Below are 14,721 nucleotides of genomic sequence, written 5' to 3'. Positions count from 1 at the left end.
AGGGTTTTGAGCATGGCAAGCCGACAAATATCTCTACGTCTGAAGAAATATAGCATAGCACGGGTTTAAACTTCAAGTAATAATTTGTTTTACCAATACCCAGTTTTATCCTTTTCAGTGCAGAGTTTAAATTGTATTTATTAAACAATGTCCTTAACTAACAGCCGAAGGATTAAATGATACTGTCATTATGTACATGTCATTATGGTATAAAACAACGTAAATGCAGTTTTTCAAAATCATAAGTGTTTATACCACATTTCTCCACTAGATGTCAGCATTGATTAAGGTCAATGCTGACGTCTACTTGGAAAAGTGATTTTTTTTTTTCCAAAGTGAACACAATTTTAAGATAAAGGTTGACAGAACGTTTGTCTCCCCAAATTTTAATATATTTACAAATATACATATTTTTGGAAAATATAAACCGAAAATGTTCGTTGACACCGTTTTACTGTTGACAGTTTGTAAGGTAATAACGCATGCGCAGCATTCTCATTTAGAAAGGCAGGGATGAAAATTATTTCCATGGGCAGAGCGCGAACACACCGCGGGATGCGTGTGTCTCCTCTCTACCATGAAGCGTTTAATACAGAGATAGGTTTATAATCAGGAGATTACCCGCTCTTGTTATTTTATTTTTATTTCAACCAGAGAGTCTCGTCGCATTTTTACTGCTTCTGTCTGGCGTCTGCCTCGCCTGTGAGTCTGCCGCGTAGCGGTTGTCACACAGGCCGAGAATCGGATTCTGTTGCTGGGAGGAGACCACACAGACTCACCTCCCTCCCTGCTAGCATTATTATTAGCTGGCTACGATGCGTGTCTGCGGCTGCTGTATTTTCTACACAGCAGACCACGTTACAACGAGGCAGGTCTTTGGCTAATTGGTTGTGTAACCCTGCTATACCTAAAGGGTGATTTGGAAATACGCAGCACCTTTCAAGGTAATGTTCTCTCCAGCTAACGTCATTCATGGCTCCAGTGAATGCTGGGGGCGCTGTTGTATTAGCAAGCTAACAGTTAGCTGGCGTTAGTTAGCCGCTATTTATTTGCCTGCTCAGCCGCTTTGCTAACCCAGTTTACAGCCAATATTCATTTTCAGCTAATGACTGTTGCTTGTAAATTAGGTCTTTGTAACAAGAACATATTATCATTATGTTGTAATTTACATAGCAGCTACCCTGCTGTTTCAGCCAGCCATTATTAGGCCGTTAATAGTTTCATTGTGGTAAAGCAGTACCGCAAGGATAACGCTACAGGTTATAAAACAAGGTAAGCTAATATTAGTTTAGTCCTTTTGTTATTTTTCTTTAGGAAAAACATTTACCTTCAGCAATGAAATGATGTCTCTTAGTTACAGGTAAAGGTAACCACGTTGTTTTGAGTTCACCTGTTTAATATTTAAGATTTTCTACCTTTATATCGCTTTTAAATTGTACATTTCAACAATTTGAAGCCACAATTTAAAAAAAAAAATACAAGGAAATCAAACTGGCTTAGAAATTAAAACTGACATCTCTTTATTGTTGTAAACCAGAAACACAAGCATGGTGAATAACTGAATTCACAGGTGCATCTCAGCTATGCAGAAAAAGACTGCACCCTACACTGTCTGCTCAGAGTGCTGTATTCGAGCATGTTAATGGAAAGTGGAATGGAAGGAAAAAATGGTTTAAAAAAAGGTGCACAAGCTGTCTTGACGAGGCAAAAAGAAAATGTATTAAAATTTAGGAGAGGTTTACAAATTGGGCTGAGGTTGAATTCATTGATGCTAAAGAGGACAAAGCTTTTGTTCAATTGTCCAAAAGTCCTCTTTTTTTGGTGGTATTTTTCTAGAAACTGAATTTGGAGTATTTAACAACATCTGTAAAATTTACAAAAATATTAACTTGAGGTACTACTCTATGTAATGTGTGTACCGTAATTAACTTTTTATCATTTTTGAGGATTATCTGTACAGATTTTACAATTGAAAGCAAATTATTTAAATGTAAAAAATGAATAGTTCAAGCTTTTAGTTTAAACTAAAATTGTTTGCTTTGCCACCTGTCAGAAGGATTTCTTTGATTTACTTTGGTCCACACGTAAAACACAATTCTAGCTATTGTCTCAAGTTCACTACAGTTATCAGATATTGTGTGAGTTGATTAGTATTATGATCCACAGATGCCTTCCATGGTAGACATGATTATATGCTACATTTAGAACTGTTTTTGGTACTTAGTGGTTTTACTTACACCTTACTTAAATGCCATGTGTGTCATAGACAGGTGTTTACTGTATAATCAAAGTTTTGCCACGTGTCCCCTTTAAACTCTATTTAAAGGGGAAAAAAGTTATTTGGATTCATTGTCACACTTTTACTATTAGAAAATAGCATTTTGCTCTGCTTCAGTTTGTCCCTCTGCCTACTCTTACCTGCATTTCATTTATGCACTTTGTAATTTAATTGTGTATTAGTTGATTTCTCCTGGCAGTTGGGTATTGTCAGAGAACTAGAAAGATAAATAATTAGAACATTACTTGGATCTCACTCCTTTTTGTTACACCCATTTGATATCAATTCACTCTTACAAAATGACAAATTAAACCAAAAATAATTCCTTTAGGCCTCCTGCTGGTACTTGGTTTTACCTTTTAGTAAGATGACCACATTCTCTTAAGAATAATGTACGCAGACGAAAGAATATAACTTTTAATCATCAGTTGTCAAAAAGAGTACAAAATGTTCAAGTGGCAAGTACAAAGTTGCCCAGTGCAGATAAACCTAAATTGCAAAAGTACCAAATAACAGAGTAGGAAAATGAACAACCCCTCTTTCCCAACATATTCAGCTTCATTTTGATGCTATATTTATTATTTATTTTTAAGGATGGATGTTGACTTGTGCGCCGGCGGGGACGGTACCAGGAAGAAACCGGAGTTACCGGTGGCTGCGGACGGCACAATGGATGTAGTACCTCTGGAGATGTACGACTCTGCCAGAGCAAAAATAGCTGCAAACCTGCGGTGGCTTTTTGCCAAAGCCTACGGCATTGGTAAGTTGATTTCCAATAATCCTTCACAAACGCTCACAAATTTTGTATTTGAAAATTACTGGCAACTGCGTTGGTCGCTTGAAATCTGTATTTTCAGTCTTACAAACTTATCAGGTGACATATTTTACACCAGACAGTATGAAATGAAACAAAACTGTAGTAAGCACTAAATCAATTAATTACATGATAAATTAAAACAAGCTTGATCATTCCCATTTCTTTTTACTAAGACTGTATGAGAAAAGTCTTCAGTTTGGTACATTGGTCTCATATAGCCTCTTTTTTTTGAAGGGTAATTTTGTTTCCAGAGGTTTCAGTATTCATTATACTTGTTTTATTTATTTTGGGTATTTAAAAGATCATCCAGTTCCAATGTGAACAGTTTGTTCAAAATGAAAGTCTATTAATCTTTGAGAATATGTACATGCATTATATGACTTGCATTCAGTTTCTGGAACAGAAGAAACAGCCGAAACAACACTTTGAACTTCCTTGTAACTGAAATATGCTACACAAATAAAATTTGATTCATCGATTGTCTTGTAAAAATGGTCTCAAAACAACAATATTATCATTTATCTCAATAACTTTTAGGATATTTTATGATCCAGCTAAATTTGTTATTATGACAAACCTTTTTACAATTTATTTTTCTCATCTTAACAGTATGTATTTTGTTGTTAAAACTTAACATTCTCAATACACTCAGTCAGCAGTTTGTTTGGTGCTTCAGCAGAAAAACACAATTAAAGGAAAAGCCAGAAAAAAGCTAAAACACACACATGTATTTCTAACACCAACTCCCCAATGGCAGCTGAAACCTCGCTCACTGACTCACCAGATCTTTGGGTTCTTGTCGGATGGCCAATGAGATTGAACTTAAATCAGACGGACGGACAGTCACTGATGCTTAATCTATATTTGTTGCACTGTGCTCAGTGGATGGAAAATACTCATCTGCACGTCCCGTCGCTCACACTCCCTGTTGAGGCCGCCTGCGTTAGTAAGAGGACCTTTATGTTAGATGATGTTAGTTTCCCCTCAAACACACTTGAGTGGAAATCCAAGAATATTACCAGTTTTAAGGGAAGGAAAAATGTAAAGCTAAGACACTACAAGTCATAATTTGCTTGATCCAGGGGACTTGGCATTCAGAAAACGTCAGTCAAAGTAGTTAAGGAAAAGCTTTGTGACGTTTCTTTAATCTCACAAGAATAGGCCTTTTGCAATAACAAATGTGCTGGATGCTAAATTGTTCCAGTAATTATTGAGATAAACAATAATGTTGTTTTTAGACCATTTTTAAGTAATATATTAATAAGTTTGCCCATCAAATATCAACAAATTCTATAGAGAACGCTTACTTCTATAACTTGAAGATATTTTAAATATCCAAAATAAACCACAACTACAGACTACAAATAAAATAGAAGTAAAAAACAACCAAGACCATAAATAAAATGAATTATGATGTCTCTAAGCAAAATTGCTTTTCAAAAAATGTTAATAGTCAGAATGGAAATTATTGAGATAATTTTAACTTATGATGTGATTAATCATTGCTTATTGTGACAGGTTTGTACAGGATATCCAGTCCATAGTGTTGCCCATAGTCAATTATCGATGTCAGCCTGAATACTTATCTTTTCCTTTCAAACCAAATTTTTTGCTCAGGTTGCATCCTCCTCTCTTTTTCTTTCTTATTTATGTTCTTCTCTCTGCACCGCCTCATTAGTTTTATTGTTGTATTGATGGCTTATATTGGTGCTGTTTGGGACTGGGCCTTCACTCCCTCCCTCTTCTTTTGACAGACACTTTATATTTGGTAGATGTGGATTTCATAACATGCAGACGTTCTGTCAAAAAGTGTTTTGTGTCTTTGACTAAGATATAAAGATGTGAAGCAAGTAGTAGAGTAAGTTAAAACATTAAGTTTATTTTGGCATTAGATTTTAATGAGAGTATTCAAAGAGTTTTTGGAAAACTATTTTTTTCAACATCTGATGTTGTGATGAGTCATTATGTGGAGAAAAGTGAGGCTTACACAAGCCCTGCACAGCTCACTAATATAATTTTAGACTGTTATGGTGATGAGAGAAATGGGAGTGCTGGAGTGGTGGAAACTGGAGCAAATGTTTTGATGACTACCTGAATTATGACAAAATGTTAGGGTGTGAATTACAGTTGTCATTAGCCTTTCACTACTGTGAAAAATAGAGACGTGCCAATTAGGTTTTTTCCTGCCGATTCCGATCACCGATACCGATCACATAATTATTTTTTTTAATCATAAACACTACCGGTTACATTATACGGAAAAAGGAACCATAAATTCACCTTAATTTAGACAAAAAACTTGTTTTTAATAACTTTTTCCAAGAAGAAAACTAAACAAAACAGGCATTCTGCAAATTGTACTGCTATCGGTAATACAATCTTTAACAGACTGAAAACAGATGAAGGCTCTGAAGAGGCTAAATAATGCAAAGAGCGAAAATAAAACCTCTCAACATTGCCAAAGAAATTCAAGTATAAAACTTAACATTCAAAGGCAAATACAAGTTCCATTACAATAAACAATCCAGAGTTACTGAATGAAAACTTCCTGATAGCATGGCGGCTAGCTGATTATTGCTAGTTCTGAGTGCCTGTTTCTGACTGAGCGGAGTAATTATGCAGAACTGGGAGGAGATCGATTATTTTTTCAGAGATTATCTGTCTGATGTTAGGACAGCGAAAGTTTTAATACGTATGTAAAATTAATTTTTTTAAGTTAGATGCTGCAGCTTTAAGCAGAGGTTCGGTGTGAGAGTCACTACCAGGTGGAGCAGAAGCGGCGCGCCATCTGTGAAATATGATGGCGCGTAGCAGTGGTTCAACAGCGAGAGCAGAACCAGCGTCTTACATCGCAGCTCGAAGACTTAACCACTTAAGCCTTTTTAATACAGTGTTAGAAATGGATTAAGATGCAAAAAAACAGAATCAATGAATTTTTTAATAAGAAAATAAACATTTTGTTGGCTAATATGCAGTAACGTAGCATTCCTTTAGTGTACTCTATCATTTGTAGCAGGTGATGCATCTGCAGCCAAGAATACTTCTAACATGTGGAAAACTCAGCTCTTTTTGCTTGACGTAACATCAATGTAAGGCTGATCTGTTTATTTTTTTGATTAACTGATTGATTGGAAAGCAAAACATGCTCAATATGAGATTTCTTTTCCTTTTTTAAGAATCTGAACTGAGTGAAGCTAAAACTTTGCCACTTGTACAGTTTTGGTTTAATTACTGATCTTTCATCAAGTTTTGGTAATACTCTGTATTCTCCAGTTAACAATTAATTGATTCCTAAATTAGTTGAGGATTATTTCAAGTCGATTAATCACTGTTAATCTGATTAATTGTTTCAGCCCAACAGAGTAGTGCAGCTTTGTTTGCTGCCTGATGCATCAGTTCCTGAATTCAGGCTTTGCATGTCTGTTACATCAGCATCATCTCTGGTCAGATCGTACGTCATTAAGCTCTCCTTCATACTCTGGGGTTTGTTATAATCATTATACAGATTTCCAAAGTCACTGAAGCATTCACTTAAAAAATGGCAGTAGAATTGGAGTTTTTAAGATAAACAGGGTTGGGATAGAAAATGTTTTTGTTTTTCCTTCAGGGTTCATTAAGGCTTTACTTGGTTCTGTGTTGTCAGCCATCATGAGCTTTTGGTAATGATATAGATGGATAATAGCAGCATCTTCCTGCAGACAAAAATGACACACTGCAGCGTAGTCTGTTGTGCTTCGGAGGCCCAGAGGGAAAACAACTCTCAGGTGTACCTGCAATTACCTTCCTCCTATGGGAACTTAATAAATTAGTCCTGCTTTCTAGTCCCCCTACGGCTCATATGGGGTCTGCTACGATGCAAATACTGCACGGTTGTTTGTTTGGCTTGTGCCGTTTCCGGCAGATGTGAATCCTCTGGCTGTGTCGCAGCTGATCCCGGCCTTGGAAGCTGACTCTGGCTGACAGTGAGGACCAGTCGCGCTCGCAGGCAGGTCTTTAGCGCTCCGTCTGCCTCTGCTGGTGCAGATTATGGTGTGGCACCGGTCACGGTTGGCTGTGTGTGATCTACAACATCCTGGCTGTTGTTGCCAGGCTCCATCATGATGCTCCACCCCGCCATGGTTGGTGCGTTTATTTAGCCTGCCCTGGGTTGCAGGAAGGCGGGGTCAGCTGCCACATGACATCAGTGTCTGGAGAATTAACTCCAACAGCAAGACCTCTTTGTTTTCTGCCACAATAAGTCCCACTGTCATGATGTTCATTCACTCCAGGAATGGCAGAAACTGTTGGGTTAAATGTTTAATCATGTGTTGCAGAACTGTTGTCGATTTTTGTATATGGGGACAGAAAAATGACCCGAGCTTAAAGGTACTATAACAGTTGCTGCTCGGCTAATTATGACGAGATTGCCCTTTAAATTAATGCCATTTGTTCTCACGACAAATCTTCTGTGCATTAGAGAATTGCTTCATTAAACCAAAAGCCTTTAAGAGCTTTTTAAGTTGCGTCTCCTAAGACGATATACTGAGAAGGACAGAAAGAAAAACAAGTCAGAAGAGCTTTAAACCCCTGAAACCTTTCACGTTAAAATACTTCTTTAGGCATTTGTTAATAACATCTTTCTTATGATATAGTTTTTTGATATAAGAAATCACTATGACTAATATCTAATTGAACACATATGGCTATATTTTTCAGTAAACAATTTTTCTGGTGAGATTCTTTGCATAGGGTTTGAGCAAGTTAAAATTTGGAGCAGTCGAGCACAGGTTCTCTCGTTTTAGTTGCATTTAAGTTTTCAGTTCGTCACATGTGGATAAATGTACAGAGAGTAATTCTCATGCTTTATTTACCGTTTTACGTTGAGTGTGCTGCGTGAACGTTGTAACTGAGTGTTGTAAGCGTTGTATCATTGGTCATTTCCACTCAGGTATTGGTTTAAGAAGTGAGCTGTAAAAATCACTGGTCTGTATTGCTGCTCTGTTAGAGTGAACACTTTTTATATAAAATGTAAAAAACACTTGGATTGTCAGATGTAGTAAATTAGAATTTATCTGTGTTGATTAAATATTTTTTCTTTTCTTTTTTTTTACAGAACTCGGTCTTTTTGGTTTTTTTTTTTATTTTTTATTTAAATTATTTTTTTAACCTGTAGATACATGCACCTATATCATGCAGTTTATGCTTCTTTCAACTTCCTTTAGTAGATAAATGTGGAGAATCTTGCAGATCCTTCATCGTTTTCTGTTGGATTCAAAAGTATTACCCGTGTAAAGAAACCCGCAGCACATCTTTTCCAATCAAATTTAAAAATGGATCAAAATCAAGTTGGTGTCATCCAGAAAAAGCCTGATTGGTGCATCTGTTTTGAAAACCCAAACTTTTTAGGTCACATCTGCAAATGCTAAAAACTGTGTGTACACACATATTTACCTCCAAGTTACCATCTGATAGCTTTTGGGATTTAATTATGTACTTAATTTTTTCCCTTGTTCCTCTTTACTTTTGCTGCATTTTCTTTTACCCTTCCTGCTTGCTCTCCAGTATTTGACCTGCAGGTTGCTGATGAGAAGGTTTCTCGTTGCCTTCACAGTGTGAAAACCAGGAACTCGTCATACACACACATTCAGCTTTCGCTGTGTTATCACATCTCTGGCAGAAATCTAAACAGGTTTAGCAGAAACAGGGTTATTTCTGCTGCCACACCATTTTATGCTGGAAGTTGGAAGGATTTTTTATTTTAAACATGTGGCTTACCTTCAGGATAAATCTGGTTTGCGCTGCTGCTTTGCAATGTGCCCTTGTATGGAGTGGCGTCTGGTTTTGAGAATGACCTCACATTCGGAGTAACAGAACTAGTCACAGTTTTCCTCCTTGTGGCTCCAACTTTAAGTAAGCATTGGCAAAGTGTGCCGTCACCTGAGCAGCCTTGGATCAGCAGGATCTGCGACCCAATCTACTCTTAAAGCAACACCCTCACTTATAGTTACAAAGAGCTCCGTTTACTCACAGTAAATAAACCTAGAACAAATATTACACGTATCATGATTTGGAGATAGAAATGCGTTTGTGTTGCCTGGCACCATAAATACACATTTTCCTACTTCAGGTTTCACACAGGTGCTTCAAATCTTTGAAAATGCTTGCAGGTGTTTTCAAAGTTTGAAAAGTGTTTGATATTCAAGCTGCACAGTTTTGTAATAAATGCAATCCAATGTTTGGTTAAAAGCCTAAATTTGAAAAAACTTTATTTACAGTTGAAAACAGATTTTTTTTTTTTTTTACAAAAGACAGACACATTTTTTTCCCCTTAGTCTCAAGTTAAATTAGTTTAAACTTCTCTTATTTTAGGTTAGTTAGAATTACAAAAATTATTTCTATTTGCAACAAGTGTTTTGTTCTTGGATCAGTCAGGTGCATATCTATTGTGTGTAAGAGACTTCTTGTCCCTGCTGCAGGTGCAGAATATTGTCACTAAAAAAATAGCTCATAAATTATATAATGGTGAATTGAAACTCTTTTTTGTTTTGTTTTATTTTTATCTCAATTATGCTGGAAAAGTTTGAAAACTTACCATGAAAAGTTCTTGAATTTTATTGCGAATAAAGTGTACAAACCCCATTGTTTACAAACTGTTATCTTAATCATATTAAACTATGTGAGTAGTTGAGTTTTAAAATAGGGCACTTCGCATTCCTCTTTTAGAGCTCCATTAAGAGCCACCTACATCACCTAAACCCAGATTCTTTCCGTTGCAGACCATATTCCAGAGGACTTGCGGGACCCGTTCTACACAGACCAGTACGACCAGGAGCACATCAAGCCCCCCGTCATCCGTCTGCTTCTGTCCTGCGAGCTTTACTGCCGTGTGTGCGCTCTCATCCTGAAGACCGAGCAGGCCGCGTCGCTTCAGTCCCATCTGTCGGTCATCCAGGCTCTGTCCAGAAAGGGCATTTATGTCATGGAGAGCGACGACACACCCGTCACAGACGGGGACCTGGCCTGCATTCCTATCAAAATGGTAAGGAAGTGTCTCAAAAATTGAACTTAACATGCAGTGGAAGTATTATGGATTTATTCTGCTCTTGCTTTTTTAGCAAATAAAAGGTGGTTTTAAATCAGAATCTCATTCATTAAAGAAGGAAGTGGCCAAACCAAACTGATGATATGTGAAAATTAGCTGCTTCATAAGCTGAACGGCTGCTTGTGCTACAAATATAGAACAATAAATGTTGATTGATTTTTCAAAGGGTTATTAATTTCCTGTTTATGAAGGTTTAATTTTTGGAAAAGCTGGAGTTTTGCCCAGGACCTGCAATCTTGTTTAACAAATTCTTTTTATTTGGACAGAAGCTGTCCAAATGAATTCAGGTCCATTTCCCGACGGGGTAAAGTCATTTGCAATTTCTTATAAAGTAAAGAAAGATGGGAATTAAAGTCAGATTTGAATCGGATTTTATTTCTAAGCCATGTTGCCCAGTCCTAATTTTAAGCCCACGTTGTTTCTTTTCATTTGTGACCTAACTAACTCTGCAAAACAAGAACTGGCTTTATGTGATGCATGTAACTTATGGATGTTGCCATGTTAACTGATGAGATGTAACATGCAAAGCAAAATCCTAATCACAGCTCCAACTTTGAATGGGAGTCTTTGTGCAGCTGGCATGGCAGTCAAATCCCAGATCCTTTGAATAGAAAAGATAAGATTGCAGCCAAATCATCTGGAGCTTGTTCCAACAAGTCGAGCAGCAAACTGTGTCCACAACTCTTTCATGCAAAGTGCAGCTTGTTGGTTTTATGAGCAATTGTGACCAATAGATTTCATGCCCACACAAAGTTCTCCCCAAAGGCGTTATTAACTAAAGCCTGACTAAGATTGATCAAGCGTCTGATTAAGGAAACCAGCATTATTTCTACTGGTTTTACTGTGTAATGACGTCAACGTAGCAAGAAGTTTCTTTTACCAAAAACATGCAATCTGTACCAAAAGTAATATTCCTTGACTAAAGTAGCTATTTCAACACCTGCAGACTTCTACTGCGTTTTGGTTCTGTTTCGTGTTTTAGATTAAAAAAGATAAACACAAAGTGCATATTCAAACAATCCTAGCTAATTTACTTTCTAATACTGTTTAGAGAAGGTGTGTTCAAACTTTTTGTCATGTGGGCCAAAATTAGTCATAAAAATGTAAACAAAAAAATTTAAAAATTCAATTGTAATAGATTAAAATAAAATCAAGCAGTTGTAGTTATCTGATTTTGTAGAAACAATCCAAAACTTCAAAAGGATTTTGCACATTTTCCCTTGTAAAGGAAATTTAATTTGGTTTTCAAATTCTTTTGGGCTTGTTTGATTGAAAAAATTTATTCTGCTTATAAGAAACAGATCTGAGTCACTTTTTCAAAACACTTGCAATATTTAGCCAAGTTAAATAAATGAGATAAAAGTTGATTTATGTGCAGCAAAGTTGACTTTTCAGTAAAAGTCTCTACATGGTTAACTTTTTGTGTTGTGCCTAACATTTTCTACTGTAAGAAAATTACAAGATATTAATTGGGGTAATAGTTTTACCCCGATTAAAAATAAAAAGTTTGCACCAGCACCTGGGATGGACCGGCAAAATTTGTCATTCTTGAATTGCAGTTCCTCATCCAAACCGTTTCGTAGTTTTTCTCCATTTTTTGAAATTCCCACAAAAACGGTAACTTATTGTGGCGTTTAGTTTCCTAAGCAAGTCTGGTTTTACAAACTAGGGCTGTGAACAAGCAACAGAACATGATGAAACTCTGAGGTCACCGTAACATCTGTAAAACTTATTTGCTACTGACATTTTTAAAAAGTGTCCTCAGTCTTTATCTTATTTCTTTTCCTCTCTTCACTTTAAAATAATAATAATTAAAAAAAAAACCTCCCTCAGAGCCAAAATGTCCCACATCATCACCACTTTTGGCCGCTGTCTTTCAGTGCACCTCATCACAGTGTGTGTGGCGTTCACTGACCTCGTGTAACCGCGACATTCTGGCTTTCAAACTCAATAATCCACATGGGCCTGTGTGTAAGCAGCCAGACACAAAGCCTAGCTAGGAGATGGAAAATTTATGAGCTTATCTCTGATAGACTGCTGTAACCCTCCTCCCAGTTTGCTGACTTGACATGAGGTTTCCATGGCAACCGTTTTCCCTACTATTTCAAAGCGTGTGTGTGTGTGTGTGTGTGTGTGTGTGTGTGTGTGTGTGTGTGTGTGTGTGTGTGTGTGTGTGTGTGTGTGTGTGTGTGTGTGTGTGTGTGTGTGTGTGTGTGTGTGTGTGAATGAAGGCGCCGCTGCACATGCAAGACGGCCTCTCTGCGGCTCGTCTACGTTGTTTTGGGGCAAAAGCCGAAGCTTCTGAAGCCTTGAAGGGAGCCGCCCTCCTGGGTCAGCTTGGATTAGGCGTATGTGTGCACAAAGTCCGCCAGGATGGACGCAGGGCTCGGGGCAACATGCTCCCAGTAGGGCTGCTCCCTGCATCAATGAAAGCAGCACGGTGGAAAACAAAAGACTGCAAACGCAGTCAGTTTTTGTGCTCTTATTTTGTTGTTGTTGTTGTTGACATACAGGTCACATTTGGATGTTTTTATACCAAAATACATTGAAATTATTACATGTTTATTTCCTGTACATCCATATGAAGTTTTAAAATATACAATTTAAAAATTCACATTTTTCCAACTCCAATTAGGTGAGTTACGAAGGACTAATTTTGATTACATCAACCTTTGTTGGGAATCTAAAATATCACCAGATATTTAGGTTTTTCCCCAAATTCTTAAGCTAAAACAAATGTGATTTATCAAAACATTTACAGCAAAAGATTAAACCAAAAAGAGGACAGATTCTTGTCTTTTAAAATGATGTTCTTCATTTTAAAAACACAGGCATTTGCACCAGTCTAATCTGGACAATAATAACATAAAGATTTTATTACAGAAACTAAAAAGAATATCAAAACGTATGTACAGAATATTCCCGTTGCTCGCTCGTTTGGCATGAATTACTGCATTAATGCTGTGTAGCATGGAGCTACACAGCTGAGGGGTTTATGAAGCTTAGGTTGCTTTAATAGCAGTTCTCAGATGGTCTGAATTTAGTCATCAATTCTGACGATTAATCGGATTAAAAAATTTGACATTCTGCAGATGTTTTTTATTTAAGAGTATTAATACAAAATTAGAAATACATTAAATGATGCAAAGAACCAAATAATTCAGCTTTTTAAATAAGACAACAAACATAACCCTAACCCTAAAATACATATTTTAATGCTAATTTATTTTTGGACAATTTTGGCTTAATTACTACTCTGAATAAGCTGTTTGTTCTGCAATTTGCCTTTTTTTTTTGAGTCTGTACAATCCAGTAATCAATGACTGAATTGGTTGACGATTATTTCAATAATTGATTAATCACGATTAATCAGATCGCTTCAGCCCTGGTCTGAATTGTTGGCTTTGATGTCTCTTGTCTTCTTCTTAATAATATAATATAATGTATATACTTCATATATATTCCATAGGCTTTCGCTCCACCTCATTTTCTGGATAATGAAGCTCAGTGACGTTCTGGTCATTAAAGTCGATACCTTTGGCGATGTGAGCAGGTGCCAAGTCCTGCTGGAAAATTAAACCAGCATCTCCATAAAGTTTGTCAGCCAAAGGAAGCATAAAGTGCTTAAAAATTTCCTGTTGTGCAGCTGCGCTCACGTTATACTCAACAAAACACAATAGACCAACACCCAGCAGATGACTTTGCTCCACAAATCATGGAAACTTCACTCTGGATGCATAAAAGAAAACATCAGAACTTGTGCAATGCATTTTAATTTTTATCTGTCTCTAACTTTGTCTGTTTGAAAGTATATTGTCTTAGTTTCCATGTAGGTTGTGCTGTAGGAAAAGCTCTGAATAACTCTCATTTTCTGTTAACAAGCTTAGTCTCTGTGCACTTCCATCAGCAATTGGATTACGCTGGGAGCGAGTTTCATTACGCGCTGACGGAAACAGTGCTGTATGTTTTTATGGATTTGCTCTGTAATGGCTTTGAGTGACATGTCCTTTTGGAGTACTGTGCAATAAGCATGAATTAATATCTTTTTGTCACAAGTTAATGTCCAAAACATTACAAGAAAAAGGATCAAGTTTGCGTGCGTAATGTCACGTTCAATTAATAGCAGCAGTGTTTTTGGGGGTATTTGTATTTTAAGGATCCTGCTTGTACATTCTGCTAACCTGTAATATTTTTGTGATAAATAAGTACTTTTAACTGCCCTGGGTATCCACACCTGATTCATATTTTTAGTTGCTGTGATACTAAATCTCAAGAGTGGTTTGTGTTGAAGGAAGAATCAGAAAAATGTCAGGAATTGTATAGAGCCTTAATTAGTGTGGCTCTAATTAAGGCTGTTGTAAAAATTAGTTTAGTAATTGAGTAATCTATTGATTATTCTGACTAGTAACCAAATAAAACATTGTTCCTTTCTAGTTTAGCTACGTGGGCTAGTAAAAGAAATGTATGAAATAGAAAATGCAAGTAGTCAGTTCTTTCTTTTTTAAGTGCAATAAGATTCAAACATCACTTTTGGTCTCAAATTTG

General features: G+C 36.7%; 1 protein-coding gene across 4 annotated transcripts in view; it reads left to right on the top strand.

The window, feature by feature from the left end:
- Positions 1–485: 485 nt before the first annotated feature.
- Positions 486–14,721, top strand: part of camsap1b (calmodulin regulated spectrin-associated protein 1b) — a 31,888-nt gene continuing 17,652 nt past the window's right edge. For 3 of the 4 annotated variants that reach the window (XM_008417943.3, XM_008417944.3, XM_008417941.3), the window contains exons 1-3: positions 486–944; positions 2,872–3,038; positions 9,851–10,113. In XM_008417943.3, coding sequence (XP_008416165.2) covers positions 2,873–3,038; positions 9,851–10,113 — 429 coding nt within the window. In that variant the 5' untranslated portion in view covers positions 486–944; position 2,872. Of the gene's footprint in view, positions 945–1,018; positions 1,273–2,871; positions 3,039–9,850; positions 10,114–14,721 lie in introns of those variants that run through there. The other variant, XM_081610834.1, reaches the window with a different exon arrangement.

This window comes from Poecilia reticulata, chromosome 9, assembly GCF_904066995.2.
Source record: "Poecilia reticulata chromosome 9, P_reticulata-male-v2, whole genome shotgun sequence".
NCBI classification, from domain to species: domain Eukaryota; kingdom Metazoa; phylum Chordata; class Actinopteri; order Cyprinodontiformes; family Poeciliidae; genus Poecilia; species Poecilia reticulata.
This window is presented reverse-complemented; position numbering and strand designations above follow the sequence as displayed.